Below are 27151 nucleotides of genomic sequence, written 5' to 3'. Positions count from 1 at the left end.
CTCTTCTCCAATTTTTAGTATTAGTGATTCCAGTCGGAGAAACTTGGTCAAAAAATGTAAAGCATCATATTAAATATCACGTCAATTAATTGATCTGATCAATTGCTACCACTGTATTAAAAAGCAGAAGAGAGATGACATCTCCTTGGTGAACATATGTTCATATCTCAAATTAATTCGATAAATCAAATCACACTAACACACAACTATTAGAACTATCGGATGATGCCTGAAGTAGTTCACATAATATTTGGAAATTTTCAAATGGAGACCTTTATACCAACAACCATTTTCTCCAGATATTGATCTGTCCCTCCACTACCCGCTTCTGCTCTAAATTTTCTTAAGTAGTAGTTATATAGGCGATATTCATCTTAAAATCCATTTTTATATGAAAAAAACTACAACTTAAATTCAACAACAAAATAACGAACTGTCATATGTATGAACATGTATGAACATATCGTGTATCAATGTCTGTATTACGTATCTGTATGCTGCAAAATCTTGGACGGAAAGATAACATTAAGATTTTAAGTGTTCTTACATATTATCTGAAATATTATCTGAGGAAATTTCCTGAGAATATATTAAACTTAGAAACTTCCAGTGCCTCTTCATTATGTCAATATTTTATTCCAACCATTTTGTTTATTTGTTACTATTAAGAGATTGAATATTGCTGAGATATTTGAATATTTTGTAAGAATGACAAGAAAACTAGCCAACAAGTGAAGAGTAAATTGAAAAACGAAGACAACAGTATTTCAAATTTGGACCATTGACTCTAAAATGTGAAGATAAATTATAAACTAAATCTTTAAAAAATAAACAGAATTCTATCTTGAGAACCAATTCATGTTAAGCTATATTTAGGATTTAATTAGGGATCCCTTTGTTGAGTAAAATATAGCTAAAATATTCATAAATTTAATACAGTTCATGTTTGAAAATCAACTTATATACAAATAAAAAAAGCAATAAAACGTTTTAGTTAAAAAGTTCCTACACGAATACAATATATTTTACGATATACACCGTTATTAAATTTGATGAATATTTCAACATCGCATAACTTCTCGAAATATACATGAGAATTATTTACCTAGTGTTACTCGGGCTATAAAAGTTGTAGTTAAATCATGTTTATAACTAGACCAAGACCTTATTTTATATAAATTATGATACGTATCTGATTCAAACTGTACATTGTAACTAACGTTTTAGATTCGCCACTAATTAAAAGTTATATGGTTATGGTTTTTATCAAGAAATCAATAGCGTGTTGTCTCGCTCGTTCCTTGGGCGGTGAATAAGGTGCGCAGTTGAAACTGTCACTTTTGTATATCCATGAATGAAATTATTTAGAGCGTTAGGTTTTATAGTCCATAAACCGCAATCAGTTTTACGAGCAATAATCCGTCATTACAGCAGAAAAGGAGACCCACTCAGAATAGAGGTAGGAACCTTTTAATATTTTAAGATCTTGGGAGTCTGATAAAAAAGTTTTATTAGGTGCGAGGACAAGATAAGCCTGAGTAATAGTGGAAAGGATTAGGTCTAATGGTGGTTTAAAATATGACCGTTCATGTTATGGGTACCGATAAGTTTTCCTAAAAGACACCAGAGCAGTTAAAATCATATATACTATATAGAACTGTAATCGTAACACATTTGGTTAATCCCATTTTTGGCTAAAAAACCATTAAGTGGAAATATCCGACAGATATTTAGCGCTATCAAATTACAAAAATAAACAATGTTATAAAGTCACTACTCATTTTCTTACAGCTTTATATGGGCTCCAAACCACCGTCCTCTGAGTTAAGTCTACTGACTGGTGTTACCAACTTACAGACCATATGGTCTTATCGGTTACTAGCATGATGGGAAATGAGTTTTCTTATCGGATTTTACATTCCTGCCTATAAACAATCACAAACTGTCGCTGGTTGGACTGGTTGAAAATATTTATGGTAGAATATCCTATCTTCCTGTTAGAATGCTTCCTGAAAAAATGCTCAATTTGTGGTATCTTGATAAAATTCAAAATATTGCTAAGATAATCCATGTGATCGAAATAAATTGTCTTAACAAGGAAGAAATACTTGGTGACGCAGGGTGGAAGATAATCCATTAAAGTGTTTCTATATCAATTTTGATAGATTTTGCCCTCTATGGTCGAATTTTATACTGTAAAATTATTTGACTATATTTTTTTTATAGTAACCATTTCTTACTTCAGTGCATGGCTGAAATATCTGAAGTCACTTGTGATTATTATTTAGATTTAGAGTAAATCTTATATCACTTGTCTTCGTATAATTTCGATCATTCTTTAAATTCCTTGTTTTAAATATTAAGTTTGAACTTTTTAAACTTTTTGCTACTCAAATCTCGATACGTTCATGATATAAATTAAATGACGGGTTACTGATGGGGCAAAAACACTGAATAAGAACTGAAAGATACATCAATTCCTAGACTTTATCTTAAACCTTTAATCTCTAAAGTTTCGTTCATCATTTAATAAAATAAAATGCTTAAATAACTTTCTTTCTACGTACGCTTCTATATAATTTCCTTTTAGTCCTATTTAATTAAAAAGGTATTACCAAAAGCAAGTAAAATAATAACAAGATTATTAAAAAAGGAGAGTTAAAGGGGGAGTAAGCACACACATAATTTTTCGCAGATGCTGATTACATTTTGAATAAAATATATTTTATAAAATAAATGTTAGGAGTTCATAATGTAGCACTATCTGATTTACAAACAAGGTAGGTACACAAACTACCAAATATACTAAGTTAAACAGTATTGAAATAGTTATGGAAAGTGTACGACTGAATTCGAAAAATAAAGCGGCTGCATTTATTAATGCATTTAGTTTTTAAACATTTGGTTTTGGAATTAAGTGTGGAAAGTAAACTAGTGTAGTTCCATTAAAAATAATAACAAGCGTGGTGAATAACTGAAGACAAATTAGCATAATAATGAATAAAATAATGAATGAACGTAGGCAAACGTAGTAAACGTTAGGAAGCTTTCAATACTATTAGATTATTGTCAAACTGAGATAGGATTATAATTAACGATAATTTCAATACAATTGTTATAAGGCTAAATATAATCCAATTTAACAAATAGGCTGTTTAACAAAGGTGTAAACATTTTCCAATATATATATCACTGATCAAAATACATACCATGACAATAAAATTTTTTATTAGGTGCTACTTAATAGTTATTAGGAATGAAAAATTAATAGCAACTAATTAACCGGAAAGGCGTTGTCTTTCATGTTATATCAAGAACTGAAACAGAAGGGAATTCTTATATTATTCATCAGACTAGGAATCAAGAATGGTATTTTAAAAAATGATTTCTTAGTTATGAACCTAAATGAAATACAAGCATTATCATAACAATCATCTATCAAAACAAAAAAGTACTATTTTATTTACTGCTAAAAATCAGCAATAGGATCATATACAAACTTAACATATCAGTAAAATAGACAACTGAATAATTATTAATGCCAAACGCAACAAAAAAAGTGTTGGTCTTAACAAATATTTTTGAGCTGTCAATTCGCGAATGCAATTTTGTTGGTTTACTCGGCGGAAATGCTGAGACGGGGAAGGATTTTCTAGTCGATGAAACCCGCTATAGACTCGTTTTCACGGTATCATTAATCTCGGCTTAACAATAAGAAGAAATATGGGCAATAGCGCGCTACCGAATGAGAAAAGTAGAAGTTTTTAGGCCTGCAAAGGGGATTTATGGGATTACATGTGTTGAGAAAGGGTAGATAGCGTATTGATTATAGTAAAGTTAAAAAAAGGACCGAGTTCTATTTCTAAATAAAAGGTGTTTATTCGTCTCTATCTTATATTTTTACACAAAAAACAGATATTAAGACAGATATATCGTACACATATAATAAGTGGTTAAATAATTCTTGTTTCGGGGGAACGATAGCGGTGAGAATAGTTCATGTTTATTGGATCATCGATTAACGAGAACATCAACTTTTTTGAGATGAAAAAGGAATTTCCTTCTTGGATAACGTTCAAAATCGTAAAACATATAATATAATATAATAAAACAAGTTAGAGGGTTATGGTTCTATTTCGAGTTCTCTTATTTTTCTTTATAACTGTAAAATTTCACCCGACTTAGATGTCCTTCTTCTTTTTAAAGTTTTTTTCTATTTCTAAATAAGGTATTGAACATAGATAGTTTTAGGTTAGGTCTTTCTTCATTTAATATAGCTGTGTGAACTTCCTATCGAATCCGAAAAAGCTGCTTGTGTCAGATTTTTATGAGTTTAGCGATTAGCAAGTCTGACGAAGCTAAATTAGATAAACAGTAACAACTATGTTTATCTAATTTAGCTAGGCAAAATTGGTTTGCTGACGAAAAAATTGTGAAATGCTATAAAATAAGGTGCATTATTCCATAAAAAACATGAAAAAGAGAGAAACTACGCAATAGTTTAACTACTTAGCTTTGCTTAGGTATATTGAGGTTAGTATACCTAGTCACTCCCACATAGGTAGTTTACTATTAGTAAATTTTGTGTATAATCAATATATAGTCGTTCTAACGTTGTCCTAATATATTAGACATTATTCTGATATTTTCTTACTTTACATTATTATTTTTTAAATTTTATGATGGTTTTTAATTTATTGAAAAAATATTCTTGGAAAAAATACTCTAAATACATTAAATTAAAAAAAAAATTATAGACTAATGACTTATTTGGCTAAAAGCATAGGCAATAGGAGGTTAATATATAGCATTTTATTATGTTTTATTATATTTTATTTTGGAATCTCCAAAACTGTTTCAGAAAATTATTATAAGTGTAGACGTAAGCTGACACTCGAATAGAAGAGATTACTACTAAGCTTATTACCAGGCTATTTAAGGACAGTAAATAAAAGATAAAACCATTATTACATATTAGAGATAGTAGTCATGTTCAGAATGCAGATATTCATATAAGGGTCATCTAAAGTAATAAAAAGAACTCGAGTAGAAAATACTTTATATTATAGAATATGTTAGAAAGCTGACTGATACCAATCCAAAGTGAATCCACTGAGAGAGCCGCTAACAATATTCCCATTAAAATTTAAATCGTTTCATTCCGAAGAAATAATTCGGTTCGGTGAGAATAGTTCATGTTTATTGGTTCATCGATTAACGAGAACATCAACTTTTTTGAGATGAAAAAGGAATTTCCTTTTTGGATAACGTTCAAAATCGTAAAGCATATAATATAATATAATAAAGCAAGTTAGAGGGTTATGGTTGTATTTCGAGTTCTCTTATTTTTCTTTATAACTGTGAAATTTCACCCGACTTAGATGTCCTTCTTCTTTTTAAAGTTTTTTCTATTTCTAGATAAGGTATTGAATATAGATAGTTATAGGTTAGGTTTTTCTTCATTTAATATAGCTGTGTGAATTTCCTATCGAATCCGAAAAAGCTGCTTGTATCAGATTTCTTTTTAATTTATGGAAAAAGTACTGGAATAGAGAGTATGCAATATTCGAGTTCGGTATTCGTTATATGTTTAGTAACCTTTCAGGAAGAGTCAGTTTTCATTAAAATACAGCTAAATACTCACAAAAATCGGATACCAATATCGAATAATTTTGCAATCACCAGATATAGTGTGTCAAAATCGTGTATTGATAATATCTTGAAATATAACTACATAGATGGAATTCCTGAATTAAACCATCACTGAATATGCGAATTATTTTACTATGAGTCCTATTCCCCAGATACAGAGAGTCAAAATTTGATATTTAAAAATTAAGTTGCAAAAACGATTGTTTCGACAATATTTTGGATAGTGATTGTGGTGATAGAAAATATTGTAGTGATAGAAAAGATCCCTGAATATGTCAGTTGTTTTACTATCAGTCTTACGCCCCAGATATAGTGCACTAAAATTGTGTATTTAAAAATTACTTCGACAATCTTTTCGATTGTGATTGTAAAGATGGAATTCCTAAATTAGAATATTACCCAAAGTGTATTAAAATACCTGAATTCATTACTATTATTATAACAATAATGATAACATATACTGTATTAAAATATTGGATATGAACAAATATAGAGAAAGTGTATTTTATAGAATTTATGTTAGTTCAGAAATTGTTCATTTTCTTTGCATTGACAAGCACTGACAAGCATCGTTGATCCATATGATATATACTATAGTTTACTATTACTATTTGATATTTGTTTCTGTAAGTATCAAACATCTTCATATGGAATGGTTTATAATTTAACTATCTTTTGTTCAGAGTCAATATGCTCAATCAACTGAAAGCGATTTTTATGATTTTAGCGATTAGCGAGCCTGACGAAGCTAAATTAGATAAACAGTAATCACTATGTTTATCTAATTTAGCTACGCAAAGTGGTTTGATGACGAAAAAATTGTGAAATGCTATAAAAGAAGGTGCATTATTCCACAAAAAAACATGAAGTATCCGGAATTAACCATATTCAAATAATATTCTTCGTTGACAGTTTCGCACAGTGAAAGGGTTTCATAATGAACAATAAGATGATTTGAGATTACTATTTTATGAACTCTGTATCATATTATAATTTTTATATAATAGAATTCAAGTTTGTGACAAAAATATTTAGTATTTTCCCAGTGGAAAGAATTTTTGAATCATTTTAGAACCATAGTTGGCTTAGCATAAAATGTGATTTCGTTTCAGTGCTATAGAAGCACATATTTGGGTGATTTTTAATGATCAATTTGTAGTACTTGAAAGGCTGCATAAGAACCTTCGAAATAAATCAAATCAAACCAATAAAATGCTCGAAACGAAATCCATTACCAGTTCCAGCCCACTCCATATCCGATGAATTGCAGTTAAAAACGGGCTATTCGCCATTTTAATTAAACTCGCGATGCCCCGAAAGCTGCACCGAAAAGCAATCAAAATTCGCCGCTAGATGTCGCCCGAAAAGCTTCGGTAATTGAATGTCTAAGCCGCACTTGAGTGTTTGCTTTTATTTCGCAATCCAATTCCGAACAAGTCTGTATTATGTGGCGTCTCCACATTCGGTAATGCTAATGTAGCTGCTTTCGGTTTAGCCGCGGCACCGTTGCCGTTTCTATTCAGCCAGGTTGCGTGCGTGCACACCGTCCAATGACGGTAATTGGCAGTGAAGGGTGGTAATTTGGTATGGGAAAGGCGATTGCACTTTAGAATTTTCGATGAAACTACGCGTCTAGACTCTTAATTTCGATTCACGTAAAAATCTTAAGTTTCGAAAAACGAGTCGGAAGGGAACCGAAGCAGCAACGTCGGCGAGCTCGTTAAGGGACAGGAATACAAGTTAAACAAGCCGTTCCACGTAAAAAGCTAACGAAATAACTGGATACATTTTCGCTGGAAAAACAGCAAATTGCACTATTAGGAACGTTAGTTTGGCAACGTCGCACTTCATCGTTTTCGTTTATCTCAGCAATTTCCAGTGGCTCTTTAAATCGCCGCAAGATGTCTGTCTCTTTCACTCCCTTGGCTTAGGTGCATTTGCACATCAAAGTTAAATGCACAATTATCTAATCCGCTATCTGGATTAATCGAAAAACTTTATATATATATATATATATATATATATATATATATATATATATATACATTATTATTTAATTACTGCATTGTTACTAGTCGTTTCCGACTAATCTACATTTTGTCTTTATGATTAGCCCTATCTCAGTCTCTGGAGAAATAATGCTTATACTTATATATAACTGCTGTATTTTTTATTATATGCACTTCAAATTCACTACACAACACTACACAAGATCAGAACATTTGATTCTATTGAGTCTGTGTCCTGCTCTGGTGGTATCCAAAAGTTGCAATACTCCAACATTCTCATGAGAATGCAGTCTTTCCTCATGCTCCCTTGCAATTCTCTTGATTTCTTGACTGATTCTGAATATCTCAAGGGTCTCCATGTAAGTAGTCAGTCCTCTAGTATTTGGGTGCGCCCGCAATACTTCTCAGGACTTTGTTCTGAAAAATTTGTATTTTGTTTATGTTAGTATTTGCAAACCATCCCCATAATTAAACTCAGTATGTCCATATTGGATATAGTATTTGCTTATATAATAGCAATTTATTAAGTACTGATAATTGTGATTTCCTTCCAATTAACCAATAAATTTTCCTATATTTCAATTCCAGTTCTTTTCTTTTCTTCTTTATATATTCCTTCCAGCGAAGTTTTGCATCAAGATTCTTTCCTAGATATTTAGCGTTGTTGCTATATGGAATGATAGTATTATTTAATATTACTGGTGCTTAGACGGTCTGATTGTAGGTGAATTGCGCATGCACAGATTTACTTTCGTTAATTTTTATTTTCGAAGCTTGTGTCCAATTATTTATATTGTCACCTGCCTGTTGAAATTTTCGTGCGGCTTTTTAACTATTGTCTCCGACAGCTATAATTGCAGGTATCATCAGCAAATGTTGCCATCGTAATATTGTCCATTTGAGGTATATCACAAATTTAGAGTAGATAAAGCATTGGCCCCAGCACACTTCCTTGTGGTACACCTGCTTTAGCTTCTTTTATTCTAGAGTAAGCTTGTTCATGTTTAAGTCTAAACATTCTGGCTGTAATGTACGATTTTAGTAGTTCGGTGTGTTATTTTGGTGACATTTTCTGTAGTTTATGAATAAGGCAATACCTTATCGAAGGCTGGTGCTGCATTATTATGAATTACACATAACTGTCCCACTATTTTAAGCAGCGAAAAGAATAACAAACTCCAAAGTACTAGCAAGAAAGATATTGAATGGTTAATGTATGGGTTACAAAGCGAGTGAGGATTAGTTGGTTAGGAAGGAAAATTAGTCCGAAATGTGTTCAAAGGAATCAGTTTTTTTGGAGTATAAACTAATGGAAACATCCACTCAGATTATTATAGTAAGACTTTGGACCAGTTGAAAGCAAAAAGCTACGAGAACAAACCTAATTTATAGAAAAAATAGATATTTGATCAAATACACTATTCCTCCATAATACACCTATTCCTCTTTTAAAACAGACAAATGGAATTCGTGAAGTCGGTGTAATTGAATATAAGATAAAATATAATATAATTTTGCAAAAATATAATTTATAAAGAATATAGTTCACGAAACATATGTATTTCAACTAGATCTAGAATATACGTTGCGTTATTTGAATTATTTGCAGAAAAATTATAAAGGGATTACAACAAAAAACTATAACGAACTAACAACAAATATAAACAAAATGTTTCCGGAAATAGCCTGAATAAATAATCGGGACACCAAAAAGTTTCGCCTGAAAAACATCTGCCCAATTCAGATTTACCAACCGGAAAGAAGAAACGGAAACGCACTGATAATAATTGATCTAGATTACTGGAATCGATAGAAAGGCGCCTCAGTGGCGGCCCTAAGGGTTTTAGGGTGATATCCTTGGTAAAACTACAGCTTTTTATATATGTTCATGCATTTGCATTCAAAACTCAGTTTAGGGTTTCTTGTTTGTTATTACTCTAACCAGTATCGAATCAAAATGAACATAAAACTATTTTAATATAATTCTTCATGCGGATGTAACCAGCTCGGTAAATTATTTGCTAGGTAGGGGAAGCACTGACGTCAATAACTGAGGGTTAGGCTTTAGAATTCACCCTAAGAGACCCACCCTGATGTAACGACGAATGCGGTCATTGAACTTTCAACTTCTTGATCTAGTTTTTGTTAGACTCCTTCGGACAACCGTCAAGCCCGGCACGTTTTTACCCTTGTAAACTATTTAAGGGTGTAAGGAAGGTTTATGGTAGAATGCACAATATTTTAAAATGTATTTGAAGGATTGTATATTTATATTTTTGTTCTCATGCAAAGCAAATTTTATTTAGACATAATTCTTAATTGAAAAGTAGGGAAGAAATTGCAAGTTATATTTCAATTTTTATTTCAATTCTAACACTTTCTGGAGTTGGCAAAATATGGTTAAGTATTTTAATTAAATTTATGCGTATTTATGAAAAGATAGAAATAAAATTTAAATATATAATTGTTAAGATGTCATTGATTTTTATTTACATTTTCAATTAAATTTTTTCTCCTTTAACAACTAACTAACACATTTTTATTTCCATTAGTTTATTTCACTTTATCCATCTTATATATAAAAATGAATCGCAAAATATGTTCCTAAGCGCATAACTCAACAACGCCTGGACCAATTTGGCCAAATCTTTTTTTAAAATGTTCGTTGAAGTTCAGGGATGGTTTTTACGGCGAGAAAAATTAGAATTATTGCTGGAAAAACCCTAAAAATAGCCCTTTTTGTTTGAATTTGTTTCGTGTATCAGTTGACAATTCATCTGTCATCTGTCAAAAGTCATCTGTAACAGACAACTTTTTTTTTTTAAATTTGATATGACTTGAACTCAAATCCTTTTAATCCGTACGAATTGTTTTATTTATTTAAAATTTTTTATTTGTTTAAAATTTAATTCAAATTTTAAATAAATAAAACAATTCGTACGGCTTAAAAGGATTTGAGTTCAAGTCATATCAAATTTAAAAAAAAAAGTTGTCTGTTACAGATGACTTTTGACAGATGACAGATGAATTGTCAAGTGATACACGAAACAAATTCGTATATCGTGTTTTGTGCAGAGTGTTTAGTTAGTTAGTGTTTGTTTAGTTCGTGATTAGTGAAAAAATAATTTATATTTGATATGCCTCCTATAAGACGAAGCAATTTAGGTAGAAGAACCAGAAATGCTATAAACCAAGCTAATTACCGATCTAATCGTACTGCACAAGAACGTGACGACGGAAATGAACGTGAAAGAATTCGGATATCACAAACGCGTGAAGCGCGAGCGCGACATTCAACTAATAATCGCGCAAGTTTGAATCCAGCTGCTTTCAGTTACGATGTGTCAATTGACTACAGTAACTACCAATGTGTTGTTATTGGTTCTATGAACTTGGTTTGCTCACACTGTAAGGCATTAAAATACAAAAACGAAGCCAATGGATTGTGTTGCGCAAATGGTAAAGTGAAATTGATACAATTGGATCCACCACCAGAACCATTGTACTCATTGGTTTCAGGAATAGGAACAGATTCTATACACTTTTTGACACATATTCAACAATATAACAATTGCTTTCAAATGACTTCATTTGGGGCAACAAATGCAGTTCGGGAAAATTTTATGCCAACTTTCAAGGTATGTATTATAGCAGTTACTCATAATTATTTTAGCGAACAAAATTTTCTGTCACCAAAGTTAATTAATTAACAAATTAATTTATACCACACCATAATATTTTTTTTATTTACAGATACAAGGGCAAATATATCACAGAGCAGGTTCACTGTTACCAGTGTCAGATAGCGACAACAAATTCCTGCAAATTTATTTTATGGGCAATTCACCACAAGAAATTGATCTGCGTTGTGCACATAACAATTTAGTAAAAAGGTCTATTGTAGAACAATTACAAACTTTATTTCATCAACACAATCAATTGATTATATTGTTTAAAACTGCCCTGGATCTGATGCCATCCGATAATCACAAAATTGTAATCAGAGCTGATAAAACACCTGCAGGTCAACATACAAGACGTTTTAATGCACCAACTATTGATGAAGTTGCTATCGTTGTAGTTGGAGAAAACTTGGAATCCCGTGATATTGTTTTACATCGTCGGAATTTTCAATTACAACCTATAAAGGAAACACACCGCTCATATGATGCACTGCAATATCCCATTATATTTTGGCAAGGTGAAGATGGCTACGATTTATCAATAAAAATGATAAATCCCATTACAGGTAACTAAAATATTAGTTTAGCTATGGCGATAATATCTCAGTCACTATATTATGTATTTTAATTTTATATTTGAATGTTATTAAAACAAAATCTGTTTACAGGTTCTGAAACCAACAAAAAAGTCAGTTCAATGAACTATTATTCATACCGCCTAATGATTCGGGAAAATGCAGATAATCACATATTGAAATGTCGGCGATTATATCACAAATATGTTGATGACATGTATGTTAAAATTGAAACGGAGAGATTAACATTCATCAGGTTGAATCAAACCAAACTCCGATCTGAAGAGTATATTCACCTTCGAGATGCGATTAATACTGATGGAAATGCACAGAATGTCGGTCGGATGACTATTCTTCCAGCAACATACATCGGAAGCCCTCGGCATATGCACGAATATGCTCAAGATGCCATGTCGTATGTTAGTCATTATGGTACAGCAGATTTGTTCATCACATTTATATGCAATCCGCAATGGATAGAAATTAAGCAGGAGTTATTACCTGGGAAATCATCCATTGATCGTCATGATATTACAGCCAGAGTCTTTAGACAAAAGTTGAAATCTTTAATGAATTTCATTGTAAAACATAATGTGTTTGGTGAGACACGCTGCTGGATGTATTCTGTGGAGTGGCAGAAACGAGGATTGCCACATGCACACATTTTGATTTGGTTGGTTGAAAAGATAAGGCCAAATGAAGTTGATGCAGTGATATCAGCTGAAATCCCTAATGTACAAGTAGATCCTGGATTGCATGAGGTAGTTATCAAAAACATGATACATGGTCCCTGTGGAACTCTTAATCAAAATTCACCGTGTATGATGGATGGTAAATGTTCAAAACGATATCCACGGACATTAATATCGGAAACAATTACTGGTAATGACGGTTATCCATTGTATCGTCGCAGATCGACAGCAGACAATGGAAAATCAACAATTGTCAAATTAAATTAACAAGATATTGAAATAGATAATCGTTGGATTGTTCCATATTCACCCATTTTATCAAAGACATTCAAAGCACACATCAACGTTGAATCTTGCCATTCAGTGAAATCGATTAAATACATTTGCAAATATGTAACCAAAGGGAGTGATATGGCTGTGATTGGAATTGGTGCAGAGAATTCTAATGATGAAGTTACCCAATACCAAATGGGCCGCTATGTCAGTAGTAATGAAGCAGTTTGGCGAATATTTTCTTTTCCTATTCATGAGAGACACCCTTCTGTTGTTCACTTAGCTGTGCATTTAGAAAATGGACAAAGAGTGTATTTTACAGCACAGAACGCAGTACAAAGAGCTGCTCAGCCACCATCTACTACATTAACCAGTTTTTTTGAGACATGCCAAAACGATGATTTCGCACAAACATTGCTATATTCTGAAATGCCAAAATATTATACCTGGAATCAATCCTCAAGGAGATTTATACGACGGAAACAAGGAAAACCAGTTCCAGGATATACAGATGTATATTCCACCGATGCGATTGGCCGGATTTATTCAGTACATCCAAGCAATGATGAATGTTTTTATTTACGACTGCTATTAGTCAATGTACGTGGCCCAACATCATTCCAACAGTTACGAACTGTTGATGGTGAATTGTGTGGATCCTACAGAGAAGCCTGTCAACGTTTGCAATTGCTTGAAAATGACGCTCATTGGGATCAAACTCTCAATGATGCTGTAATATGATCACACACTCATCAAATACGAACATTGTTTTCTATAATCATATCTACATGCTTCCCATCACACCCAATTGATTTGTGGATGAAGTACAAAGATTATATGTGTGATGATATTTTGTATCAAATACGGAATAGAATGGGAAATCCAAATATACAAATCAGTGAAGAAATTTACAATGAAGCATTGATTTCAATTGAGGACATGTGCTTGATAATGTCAAACAAACTATTAATTCAATTAGGCCTGACCGCGCCCAATCGTCCAATGCATGACGCTTTTAACCAAGAGTTGCATCGAGAAAGACTGTATGATCTCAACGCTTTGAAAGAATAAATTCAAACAAATCTTCCACTGTTAAATGAACAACAGAAGTATATATTTGAAACTCTTATGAAAGTAACAAATGATGAAACTGGAGGGATTTATTTCTTAGATGCACCTGGTGGTACAGGAAAAACTTTTTTTATTTCATTAATATTAGCAACAATTCGCTCACAAAATAAAATTGCACTTGCACTCGCTTCGTCGGGAATCGCAGCAACTTTGCTTGAAGGTGGTCGAACAGCCCATTCAGCACTAAAATTGCCATTAAATATGCAAAGCAATGAAACTCCAACCTGCAACGTTTCGAAGAACTCTGCAATGGCAAAGGTTTTGCAGCACTGTAAATTGATTGTTTGGGATGAATGCACGATGGCACATAAAAAATCTTTGGAGGCTTTAGACAGAACCTTAAAAGATCTATGTAGCAATAATAACCGATTTGGTGGTGCAATGATTTTATTAGCAGGAGATTTTCGTCAAACATTGCCAGTGATTCCACGATCAACGCCAGCTGATGAGCTCAATGCATGTCTAAAGTCCTCCAATTTGTGGAAACATATCAAAGTACTTCATTTAAGCAAGAATATGCGTGTCGAGTTGCAAAATGACCAATCTGGAAACATATTCTCTAAACAACTCATTGACATTGGTAATGGCAAATTTCCTATAGACATGTTGACGGCTTGCTTTTGCTATGACTATAAACAAGTCCCAGGGGCAATCATTAAGTGTTTGTGGTATTAATCTAGAAAACCCATGTTTCTCACATGGTCAATTGTATGTTGCCTGTTCCCGTGTTGGAAAACCATCAGATTTGTTTATCTATGCGCCAGGTAATCAAACAAAAAACATCGTATACCACAAAGCAATATAATGATAATAATAATAATAATTATGATTCACATGATTAACAATAAAGTGATTACTTACTTTTCAATCCTTATATATGTTTTATTTAATTATTTTTTATTCACCACGCCCTATCACCAGGGTGATGGTTCTGTTCAGGAGAATTTTTTAAAATACGTAGGCACAAAAACTGCCACATTACAAATCTTTTTGACAGGACGAAGTCTGTCGGGTCAGCTAGTTGTTTATATATATTTATCTCTCTCTAACTTTAACTCATTGATAAAGTTAGATCTCGGTTTTACCCAGCCTGATTACTGATTTGACTGAGATGCACTACAAAACCTTCTAACTGTAATAACGTAACATGGAATAATATCTCTGAAAAAAAAACAACGAGTAACCCTTATATGTTAGATGGAACTGAAACAAATGAATTAAACCCTCATTTCATTAACTCCATAGCTACCCTATTATTAAGATTGTTAAATCATCGTTATTGGTTCTTTCTCCTTTCATATCTTTTATTAATTTCTATTATTCTGAAAATATATTTTTTCCCCTGGAGAAAGAAGAAAAAAAAGTTTTTATTTTGTTCGTAAATAAGAACGATTGGCGGCGAAAACACACACAACTTCTCGCCCCTTTTCGACAATAAGCTCGGAGAAAAGAAAAACGATCTGGAACAAAAAACACGACATGAAACGCAACCAAGAAATGCGGTCAAGTCAGATTAGGATTTTTACTTTTGACAAATTGAAGGGCCACGTCGTTTAGCGGTTAGTTTGCATTTTATATCCAAACCGGTTAGTTAGGAATAAATATAGTTTATGCGTGATCGTCATTCGTCCGAGTACTATCATCTTGATATAGAACCTTCTCAGGACAAAAGTAATTTGTCACTTTAATGCCAATTTTAATGTACCAATCTTTACAAGATATTTAGTTATATATATATATATATATATATATATATATATATATATATATATATATATATATATATATATATATAATTCATTAATAAAAAAAAAATATCATACAAACTGAAAAGGGAGTAAACAAAGTAATTTACAGACCAACATTTACACCCTTACAAACATCCTTACAGTACCTTCGATTCATGACTAAAATTAAATACCTTACAAGAATCAGGAGTGAACTCAGTTGGTCAGTTGGTGGATACAGTTACCGCGCATGAAGGAGACAAGATAGGTAAAGGGAATATGGAAAGCTAGTACCGAGACAAGGACCGAGAAGAGAAAATAGAGGGCGACCTTAGGAAATTCGTAATGAACGTGTTAAATATGTATTTTAGAAGAGAAACTCCTGACCGAGCCAAGAAAGCTGACCAGAGTTGGAAATTGGATTGAATGTATACATCCAGCAAGAGAAAACATAACGCATCTTAATGCTATAAAAGGTTGTTTAAGTATATGTATTATATACATAATAGAGCAAATATTATTGTATATCACTATACAAATAGGTTGGAGATTGATATTTAAAAAGTTAAAATAAAATCAAATTGTAAAATTAAAGAAACTTAACCTGCTTCTTAAACTTTTACACAAACTCTTAGAAAAGCCTCTCAAAAAGCGAGAAATTACGCAATAATTTAACTACTTAGCTTTGCTTAGGTATATTGAGGTTAGTATACCTAGTCACTCCCACATAGGTAGTTCACTATTAGTACTTTTTGTGTATAATCAATATATAATCGTTCTAACGTTGTCGTAATATATTAGACAGTATTTTGATATTTTCTTAATTTATATTATTATTTTGTAAATTTTATGATGATTTTTAATTTATTGAAAAAATATTCTTGGAAAAAATACTCTAAATATATTAATTAAAAAAAATAGACTAATGACTAATTGAATAGAAGCATCTTATTTGGCTAAAAGCATAGGCAATAGGAGGTTAAAATATAGCATTTTATTATGTTTTATTATATTTTATTTTCGAATCACCAAAACTGCTTCAGAAAATTATTATAAGCCGAAGTGTAGACGTAAGCTGACACCTGAATATAAAAGATAAAAACATTATTATAAGATTATTACATACTAGAGATAGTAGCCATGTTCAGAATGAAGATATTTATATAAGGGTCACCTAAAGTAATAAAAAAAACTCGAGTAGAAAATGCTTTATATTTAACTGATACTAATCCAAAGTGAATCCACTGAGAGAGCCGCTAACAACATTCCCATTAAAATTTAAATCGTTTCATTCCAAAGAAATAATTCGGGATAAATAGGACCTGCTACTTTTCAGTCGATTAGTTACATTAGGCAAAGTGATATGTCATATCGTTTCAGTTAATTTGCAATATATTTCCAAACCGGTATTTTAGGAATAAACATGGTTTATGGCTGATCGTTAGGACCGTCATCTTGATAAGCAAGCGTATCAAAACAAAAGTTGTTTGGCGCCTATGACGTCATGGCCCAGCGGAAATACACGAATGCGTAAAAGGGGATGAATGGCTAATAGTAAGGCGGCAGAGATGTACTCCCCGTTGAATCGTCGAGATTGTAAATTTAATAGTGGGATGATGTTGGGGCTGTGCGTACGTGATCCAACTTAAAACTATTACAAATTTAAAATCTAATTATTTTGGTATAATTACTTGAGGTACAACTTCGCAAGGTTTATGTCGCAAATACCGCGATATAAACTAGTAATTTATTGTTGCTTGTACTTAATAATAATTTAAGTATCATTTTAGTAGGTGTAAATTATATATATTATTGGCTATTATAGGTATTAGTACAAATAAGTCTCTTTTCTCGAAGAAAGAAGACGCCGCGCCATTTAAGTAATGCTCAATTGTTTGTTTTAAAATATTATATACTAATACTTATTTCTATAAGAGTCTTATGGTGAGTATGCGTAATTTTTGGGGAAATTATATTTAGAAATACTTATTATATTACTCTGACTGAGGAATTTTCTAGACATCGCTCTTCAAAGTATCTCACCTCAATTCTTAAGAAGAAACCAAAATTTTCGATAACTCCAAGATGTATTCAAAAGAAAAGTAGATGAACAACACTCCAAGTTACATTCTAATTTTGTGTACAGTTTTACCATGACCGAAAAAGAGCATGTTATGATGCATATGTCCAGACGATATTACAGTGATATTATTATATCATAAAATAAGGTAGGAGACATATAGTGGAGGTTTTATAGTGACTGATTTACTTTCTGAGTGGTTGCTGAGCATAAGGAAAGATCAGAACGATATATTGTTAGCGATATATGATTAGACTCCTGCAATTTGGGAAGAGCCACAAGATTTTTCATTATCTGAATTAATTACTGGGATGTCTAATTCCTCTGAGACTACAAGTAATAATTTTTTTTTTGATTTTTACTGTGTCGTCCCATTATGAATTGCTCCATTTAATATATGTCATTGTCCACATTTACTATTTTATTACTTAAAGAAGCATTTTAACTTGTGTTGAAGCCCATCAGGTTTTTGTTTTGAATAAAATTTATGACAATATTTTCTTTTGAGAAACAATTTTTTCCAAAATATTAAAATTTATCATCGTAAGCAATCGTTTTCTACATTTCTTTCCTTTTTTTCATTACTTGTTCTATTTCTTCATAAATTTTAATAGATAATTTATTTTATGTAAAATCTAAAATGCGGAGACTAGAAATTCTTATTTTTTCGTAACCAAAACCAAAAGGAAAGAAAAAAGTGATCTATTTTAACAGTACCAGTTTATGCTTATATATCTCGTTTTTCTTTCATGATCGGTGGCTACTCTTTGCTTTGTTGGTTCTTACCTGAAACAAAAGAAATTACAATTAGCAATGACAGCAAATACAAATGAAATTAAATATGTTTAGTTTTTTAAATAAATATTTTTTGTAGGACCATATTTTTAATTAATATATGAACAATCCATTGAATATATATAGCTTTTCAATTTTATATATATGCCATTATATTATTTATTAAAAATGCAGCTTATGTTCAAGCGAGCTGCAAACTTATCTTGTTGCAAACCAAATGAAATAGGTCAAAAGTTTTTAGGTCAAATAGTTATTGTAGGACCATATTTTTAATTAATATGATGGACAATCCATTCAATATATATATATATATATATATATAGCTTTTCCAATTTACCTATATGCCATTATTATTATTTATTAAAAATGTAGCTTATGTTTAAGCGAGCTGTAAACTTATCTTGTTGCAAACCAAATGAAATAGATCAAAAGTTTTTAGGTCAAATAGTTTTTGTAGGACCATATTTTTAATTAATATATGGACAATCCGTTGAATATATATAGCTTTTCCAATTTATCTATATGCCATTATATTATTTATTAAAAATGTAGCTTATGTTTAAGCGAGCTGTAAGCTTATCCTGTTGCAAACCAAATGAAATAGGTCAAAAGTTAAAATATTTTGATTGAAAACTGCAGGTGGAAAAGGTATGAACAAAAGGTAAAAAACTACTATGCAATGATTCAAGATCAAATACAATATAATACAATACAATATGTTTCAATTTAATTTGAAATACATTTCATTAGTAAGCCTGTCTAGTTAATGCTAAATTTAAAAACTGCTTCAAAACATGGGTTGCACAAGCCATGTATATGCTGATGCTAAAATTTAAACAAATATATGTGGAGATATTTTTTAAGTGAAAGACATAAGCTATTAATATCCAAATAGACAAGAGATTAAAAAATAATTTCAAAGTTTTTCAATTTGCAAACTATGTTACCTTTTATGATATTTTAGAATTGCCTTTTTACAAACTATGGTTTACTTGTACTGATTTTATTGCTGACATAAAGAGGAATACTTTAGATACCATTTAAAAGCCTTGTTCTTTTTTGTCTTTTGGTATTTTACACTCTTCATTCAGTAAAATCAAAAATGAAATTATAATAGTGGGAAGACTATCCCCTCTTCTTATCCTCTGGTAGCTTAATTTATTTTTAACAACATTATAAAAAATATAAAATTTATGTGAGTCGATAATTGATGACTTATTAGCAGGAAAGCAAAAAAAATATAAGAAAAACTGTTTCAGCCCAAGTTTCTTTAAAGCTTTTTTTAGACCAGCCATCCTTTCTTCTATAATCGTTTTTATAAAACGTTATGCTCCAGATCATTAAACTTACCGCCAACTTTAAATACGAATTGAGCCTTAATAATAAAACGAGAAGTAAGAAAACATCATCAAAGTCAAACAGTGTTTAAACGATTTAAATTTCGGAATTGATCCACTTTCAGGTTAAAGACTCTGCGGATATTCTCCAGGAACAAAGTTTGGCCCCAAGTTTCTTATGGCCGAAGTGCGTGCTACCAAGTAATTAAACGAATTAGAAATGATTATTATTTCTGGCACATTTCTACAAAGTACGATTTATTGTTTTGGCCTAATATTCAGATATAATTTTGGAGATATCCATTTCCTTTAGGAGGCCTAACCGAAATGGGTTTTAACATTGCCAAATTTACGGTTATTTTGACAGAAAGGCAGACTAGATCAGTGGCGTGGCCAAACGTAATTTAGTTTGTTTTAATCGGGACTAATTTTATGCGTTAAGGGGAATTTTGGCTTGTATATGTAGATGTACACTATAATATAATATGTGGAATATATATTTCCTATTATAAGACACATATATTGTTAAGAGAGTAGTAATTTAATTAAAATACCATATTTATCAGTTGGTAGCAGTTAATACATAGGAATTGTGTTCATATGAATTATATGAATATAATTCGATAATTCATAAATAACGCCCATTTTATTTTCACTTTTTATCAATTTTGAATTGAATTGACTTGAACGGACCAAAAAGGAAACAACTTTTTTTCTGTTGTATTTGTTGTATATATTCCTTGTATAAACCTATTAAATCTGTAAATAATAGTTTTATTTTAATGAATAAGCTTCAAAACTCCAAAATGTAATAAGCAAATATATATAGGTAGTACCGGTAGAAATAAATACATGTTTTATAACGGCTTTATTTTATTTATTACTTGGTACTGATATTTTGAACCAGAGCTATAGGATAGGTAGATCTGCCCTTTTTTAATATACTACCGCCTATATAATATGCTACCGCTATATAATACACACATTATACCTGAAAATATGCGTAAGAATATGATTTTTTACCAGGTTAAATACAAAGTTGTTCTAAAAATTATTACTTGAAATTACCAATCATATTGATATGATGATGTTTATTTTCTGAAAATATCTTAATAATATAGCTTTTCTAATCGTTAATATCTATCAGATATAAATACTGGATGTGTTAAATAGATAATTTTCTTATTACATATAAGTGAGCTATACTGCTAGTTCATTATCAAACAATATGATATATCTAGAGAAAATTAACGCGAATAAAATTATTTTTAATAATTTTACATCATATTCAACCAATAGTGGTACTAAAAGTGGCAACAGTAATTTACGTGTTAAACATGGGTATGTAAATTATGAAACTTCAAAAATGGGAAAAGTGTAAGATTCAAAATCATATCTCTCGATTCGACATAAACACACCGTTTGTTATGAACAGTCAGGGCAATATCCGAAGCAAGATATAACACCTCTCTTCTAAAGAAACTCAGTAGCGACAAAAGGATATGCATGTCTTGTTTAGACAGCTTATATTTGTAGTAAAATTATTTGTGAGTATCGACTGTTCCTTCGTTTACCCCTTTGCTTTTAATACTTTTCTGAATAGTACTTACTTACTTCTTACATAAAATTTAACTTTATGAAGTTGTTTTTCAAGATTTGGGGTCCCAAATTCCAATATTCTACAGTTTTGCTTACAAAGCAATTTCAAGCTGCCGTTGATGACCTTACGGCTTGAACTTCAACGCTTTGCTAATCGACTAATCAACTTTGCGAAATAAAAATCAACTAGATAATGCCAAGAACTGCTTTGAGTAACTGCGAAAAGATTGCCAAACCAACGTCAACCTCATTTCTCTTCTTAAAAAATTTAGTCTTTCCTTGATAAGTAAACTGATCCACGTTTATTGAACAAATTCAGAAGAAAACTGCTTTATGATTTTATCGGAAGTTTACCGACTGCACCAGTTATGAAACATGAAGGTAAAAAACTTTAAATTCACATCAAATATATAAATAGATAGCAAGCATAAACTCATTATTTGTCATTTCCTGAAAGCCTAGGAGTCCATATCAAATGGTTTGAACACGAAAAACTAGAGGCATGATTCCGTCAATGCTTGCTAGATGCTAACTATGTTTGCAAAAGCTTGAGAATTTGATCATGTCTGAATGCTCAAATACCCTAAAACATTAGGAAAAAATCAAAAGCAAAGCTTCTTGTGTCATTTCCTGGAAGCCTAAGAGTCCACACCAAACGGTTTGAACACGAAAAACTAGAGGCATGATTCCGTCAATGCTTGCTAGATGCTAACTATGTTTGCAAAAGCTTTAGAATTTGATAATGTCTGAATGCTCAAGTACATTAAAACATTAGGAAATAATCAAAAGCAAAGCTTCTTTTGTCATTTCCTGGAAGCCTAAGAGTCCATACCAAACGGTTTGAACACGAAAAACTAGATGCATGGTTCCGTCAATGCTTGCTACATGCTAACTATGTTTGCAAAAGCTTGAGAATTTGATCATGTTTGAATGCTCAAATACCCTAAAACTTTAGGAAAATATCAAAAGCAAAGCTTCACCAGGCCAGTCATTCTTTTAACGAAAAATTGAAATATTTACAGCGAAAATAGAAAAGTTTATTTTTAACTAAAATGAAACTAATTACAGTCTATTAATTTAAGTTTCCATTATTCTCTGTTCATGATATTAGATAAACGCTGAGGAAAAAGGAGCAAGATTTCACCTTAATTTCACTCCATTGTGTTCACCATTAGTTTACATAAACTCTGCACATCTCTTGTTATTTTGTTTCGTGGCGAAATTTGTCAGGCCAACATCGGTATTGAATATTAAATAATGGTCAGACCAGGAAAGCGGTAGATTCGAACTCGTGGGAGTATCTGGATGGATTCATATTTAAACAATATAATACATAATAAACCGCAAATTACCCTATGCCTTGCGTAACAAAGTTACGAGCCTACTAAACAGGCACCGCCTTCTGAAATATGCATGGGCAACACCTAATTATTGCCGGGGCCATAAACGTAATCCCCGGCCGGAATGCGAAATTCGGAACCGGCCAGAATTTAGTGCGCGGAGGACAGCGGGTCCGCTTTATGCGTTTGAGGCTTTAAAATTTCATTAAGCGGAATTAATGTTGGTCCCGCTATTTTTTCCGTTCATCCTCTGTCCCGCGCCAGAAGATGGGGACGTTAGGGGAATTACTGGGAGACAACGACGATATCGCCCACCGATAGACAATAATTACGGCTATTATTTTTTTCCTTGGACGTTGTGCTTTTTTCAACCAGATATAAATCGTCGTTAATGTTTCCGCCCTTTACGCTTGCCGGTGGATTTTCGCTAAATTTATTTCTCTCAGTATGAAACAACTTTATTGTGATGCTGGAGCATAAACAAGATTAGGTCGGTGCTTTGTTTAAATATATTAATACTATGACACCGTCTAACACTACTAAATTATTATTATTTTAAATACATGAAATAAGGTTATTAAATCATAGCAACATGGAAGCAATAGAGCTGCTGGACAACTCATAGAAAATCAGAAGGTTGAAGCGAACCAAGCTGCACGAACTTGTAGAGTTATTAATATTATTCTTAACTTTATTTTAAGTAAGTCTAATTTAAATTTAATTTTCTTTAGGAAATACTCGTACATAATGACATATTTATTTTGCTTATGTATTGAACTAATATTAAACTAAGCATATCTAATGTAAGATGCAATTGCAATAAGGAATGCAATTAGGAAAAAAACCATCTCTCTCTTTCCATTACTATTTCAAAATCATTTTCGATATTAACCCAATTATCCGGTCAATCATCCTGTCGATCATAGGTAATAAAACACCAAAATAAATAAGTAATAAATTATTTTTGATTCTCACCAAAGTAAGACAAAATAGAGGTAATCTAGCACAATATATGTTATATACGCAAGCTATCACTGTTTCACAATAGATGCCTTCATCTCTCACACATTTCATATGAGGGATTGCTACGACTCCATTAAAATGCGCAAGAATTGGTACCTTGCGGATAAAAAGGAGCAGGATTACTACGTCTCTCCTTATTACCGGAGCAGAACCATTTTCATATTGAGAATATCATCTTCAACACATCTTTTGACTCCAGATTACAACATATCCTAGTTTTCAATTCGACGGCAGGTTTTAGTGATGAGTCCAAATTCACTACGCAATCTACAAAGGGAATGCCGTGTGAAGTAAGCTTCCGCAATTCTACAGAAATAGTAAATTCTGAATTCTTTTAAAGAGTACCTTTAAAATATAATATGAGTATAAAATGATGGTTAGTTTAGTATGTTTGGATGGAGCCCATGTTTGGTACTCTCTTTCCATTTTTCCACTACAATTTTGACTTTAACCTGATTACCTTGTCAATCCTTCTGAGAATTTCATGTCACTAAACATCGTAATAGATAAATAATAAATATTCATTGTTTTTGTTCTAGTGCAATATCCTTCCAAGGAGCAGTAAATGTTTAAATAGAACTAACTAGAATCTGAGGACAGTACTTATTGTTTGTCCAGTAGACATTGTACAAAAATCCTAGCGCGGACGGACAAAATACGACCTCGATATATATATATATATATATATATATATATATATATATATATATATATATATATATATATATACCGACGTCGTATTTTGTATATATATGCGGCAAAAAATCATCAAATTATGACATAGCAGAATAAATATAAAAATATAAGAATATGTGACTCTGGATATTATGTTAAATGTTCAATATTATGATAGAAACTGTTGATTTTATATATTGACAAACAAATTTAAAAATATGACCTATGAAAGTAATTTGGTAAATAGAGCTACACGTAATTTTTCAAAATATAAATTAGTTGATTTCGCATTCTAGAGAATAGACCGTCTATTACATCCTGAGAAACATTAAACGTCTATTACACACTAATACACATTAATAACAATAAGACATTTAAATACAAAATACACTCCAAATTAAGTAGTAACTTTTATATGAAATCGTTGTTTTCATCTTAACAGAAACTAACATCTAACAGAAACTTATATCATATTATAATCACCATATATGTTTTTAGGTGACCTAAAAAATTTAGGTCACAAAGTAGGAAATACAAATAATGTAAACTCCAACGACGCACCTCAAATCACACCCAGAAAATAACTGGGACACTTTAAATGCAAAATAACGTAGGGCACATTAAACCGACCATTAAATTTTGTTTTTCCAGCTAATGATCCAAGCAGTCGTAGAACAAACGAAAAGAAAAACAAATACCGATATCGGGCTTACACGCAACGGCAATAAAAGTCTATTTTAAAATGCATAAGGGCATCAGAAGAAAGCTTCCCGGTTCACTCACGTTAAAGATAATTCATCTAATTACTTTGATCGATCGGCCGGGTGAAAAGTTGCTCGGGGGGAGGTCGACTCTCAGTTTACGACCAAGTTGGGAGCTCCGGCTGCACTAAACGTGTTGTGAAGATAAATAACGTGATATGTCATCAGTCATAAGTGTTAAGAGAGTTTGGAGCACAAAGTTTATGTTGTAGTTTAAGAAAATGACCTTTGTACATTAAGGATAAAATGTGACTTTATACAGGGTGCTTTCAGTTCGAAATTAGACTAGGTTTTAGACTAAGACCTACAGCATTGTCTAACAAAGAACATTATCTCTCTCTTGATTAAAACTGATTGATGAATTTTTACATTAAATGATTTAAAAATATACAGTAATAACCTGAGTTTATTGTTTGGATCTAATTCACAAACAACATTCCGCTTGAAATTCCAGGAAACTGATTCTAACAGCGTCTAGTTTGCTTTGAAGCTGAATTATTGAATTCACACTACTTTTTACCATCTTACTTTGATTCACTACTTTGATATCTCGCATTCACAGTGATGCACAGTACATTTTTTATATTTTACTGCTAACTGAACCAATAATATTTAGTATTGTATATCCTTTAGTTTAGTAATAACCTGATTATTGTTTTTCAGCATTCTTAGTCACACAATTTAACAGTTGCAGAACCGTTTACATTCTATATTTCTGCTATTTCAATTGAAGATAATTATACCCTTCTAATATTGTTGATAAATAAGGTTTTGGTTTATAACTCAAAAATAAGAATTTTACCATTAAAATTTGTGAGCCATTAATTTATTTCAACTGTAAATAAGCGAATAATTTGAGAGATCTAATTAAACATAGATCACATCAATTAGATTTAAAAAATATAAATATAACAGGGTAAATATGTAAACAAATATAATACATTGATTTATAATTATTATGCCCTATAGATAAACTATTAAAACTGCATTTGTTTTAAAATCGGGTACTCTACGAAATGTTGACATTGTTTACCGCTACCAACATTTTAGCGCGCCTCTATTTTATTTGGATTAATTATTTTATATTAAGTTAAAACATTGGTTTTGTGCCAACAAAGAGAAGAAAAGAAAATAATATTAAAAAAGCTTGATCAAGGCAAACAGACACTGAAAAAATAATTTTAAAAATAATATTAGAAATTTTATAAAATAGTAAATAATTCTAGACATAGTAACCATGAAACGTGGTAGAATATTGAAGAACATAAGTAAACTTATATCAGCATAAAGACTTGGCCAAAAAATCATTAGGTGCAGCTCAATCGCTCAATCGCCGTTTGGAACTGCGATGATATTATTATTGAAATCAGGTGCTAACACACATTACATTATATGGATGTTAAATCTACTGCAAAATGTTATGATGATAATTTGAAGATACAAATGCAAATGTATTTGACATGGCTATCAAAATATTCATTTTACATAGTTGATAATAACTACAACACACAAAATGTATTAATTTTAAAACGAAAAATGTAACCGATATAGTGTCAAATTACCTTGTAATATTTGGGTAAACAAATGGACAATTTTGACATGTATTTTAATAATATATTTACAAACTTATAAGCACAAGCAACTGCCATACTTCATCAAGTACTTTACCATATCCATGTTTAGATATTCTTTTACATATCAAGTTCTGATATGAATTCTTAAACTAGATCTCTACTTAGTTTATTTTGTTCAAGTGACAACATATATATTATATATATATATATATATATATATATATA

General features: G+C 31.4%; 2 protein-coding genes across 10 annotated transcripts in view; one reads left to right on the top strand and one right to left on the bottom strand.

The window, feature by feature from the left end:
• Rbp6 (RNA-binding protein 6) overlaps positions 1-27151 on the bottom strand; it is a 752769-nt gene that overhangs the window by 115091 nt on the left and 610527 nt on the right. The window lies entirely within an intron of this gene.
• Positions 11437-13008, top strand: LOC143189910 (uncharacterized). Its single transcript, XM_076393904.1, has 3 exons — positions 11437-11685; positions 11743-11910; positions 12013-13008. Exons 1-3 carry the CDS (start codon positions 11496-11498, stop codon positions 12876-12878), a joined length of 1224 nt encoding a protein of 407 aa, XP_076250019.1. The 5' UTR covers positions 11437-11495; the 3' UTR covers positions 12879-13008.

Source organism: Rhynchophorus ferrugineus, unplaced genomic scaffold, assembly GCF_030347505.1.
Source record: "Rhynchophorus ferrugineus isolate W39M unplaced genomic scaffold, kcgeb_rfMv2 rfM2, whole genome shotgun sequence".
Taxonomy (NCBI): Eukaryota; Metazoa; Arthropoda; class Insecta; order Coleoptera; family Curculionidae; genus Rhynchophorus; species Rhynchophorus ferrugineus.
This window is presented reverse-complemented; position numbering and strand designations above follow the sequence as displayed.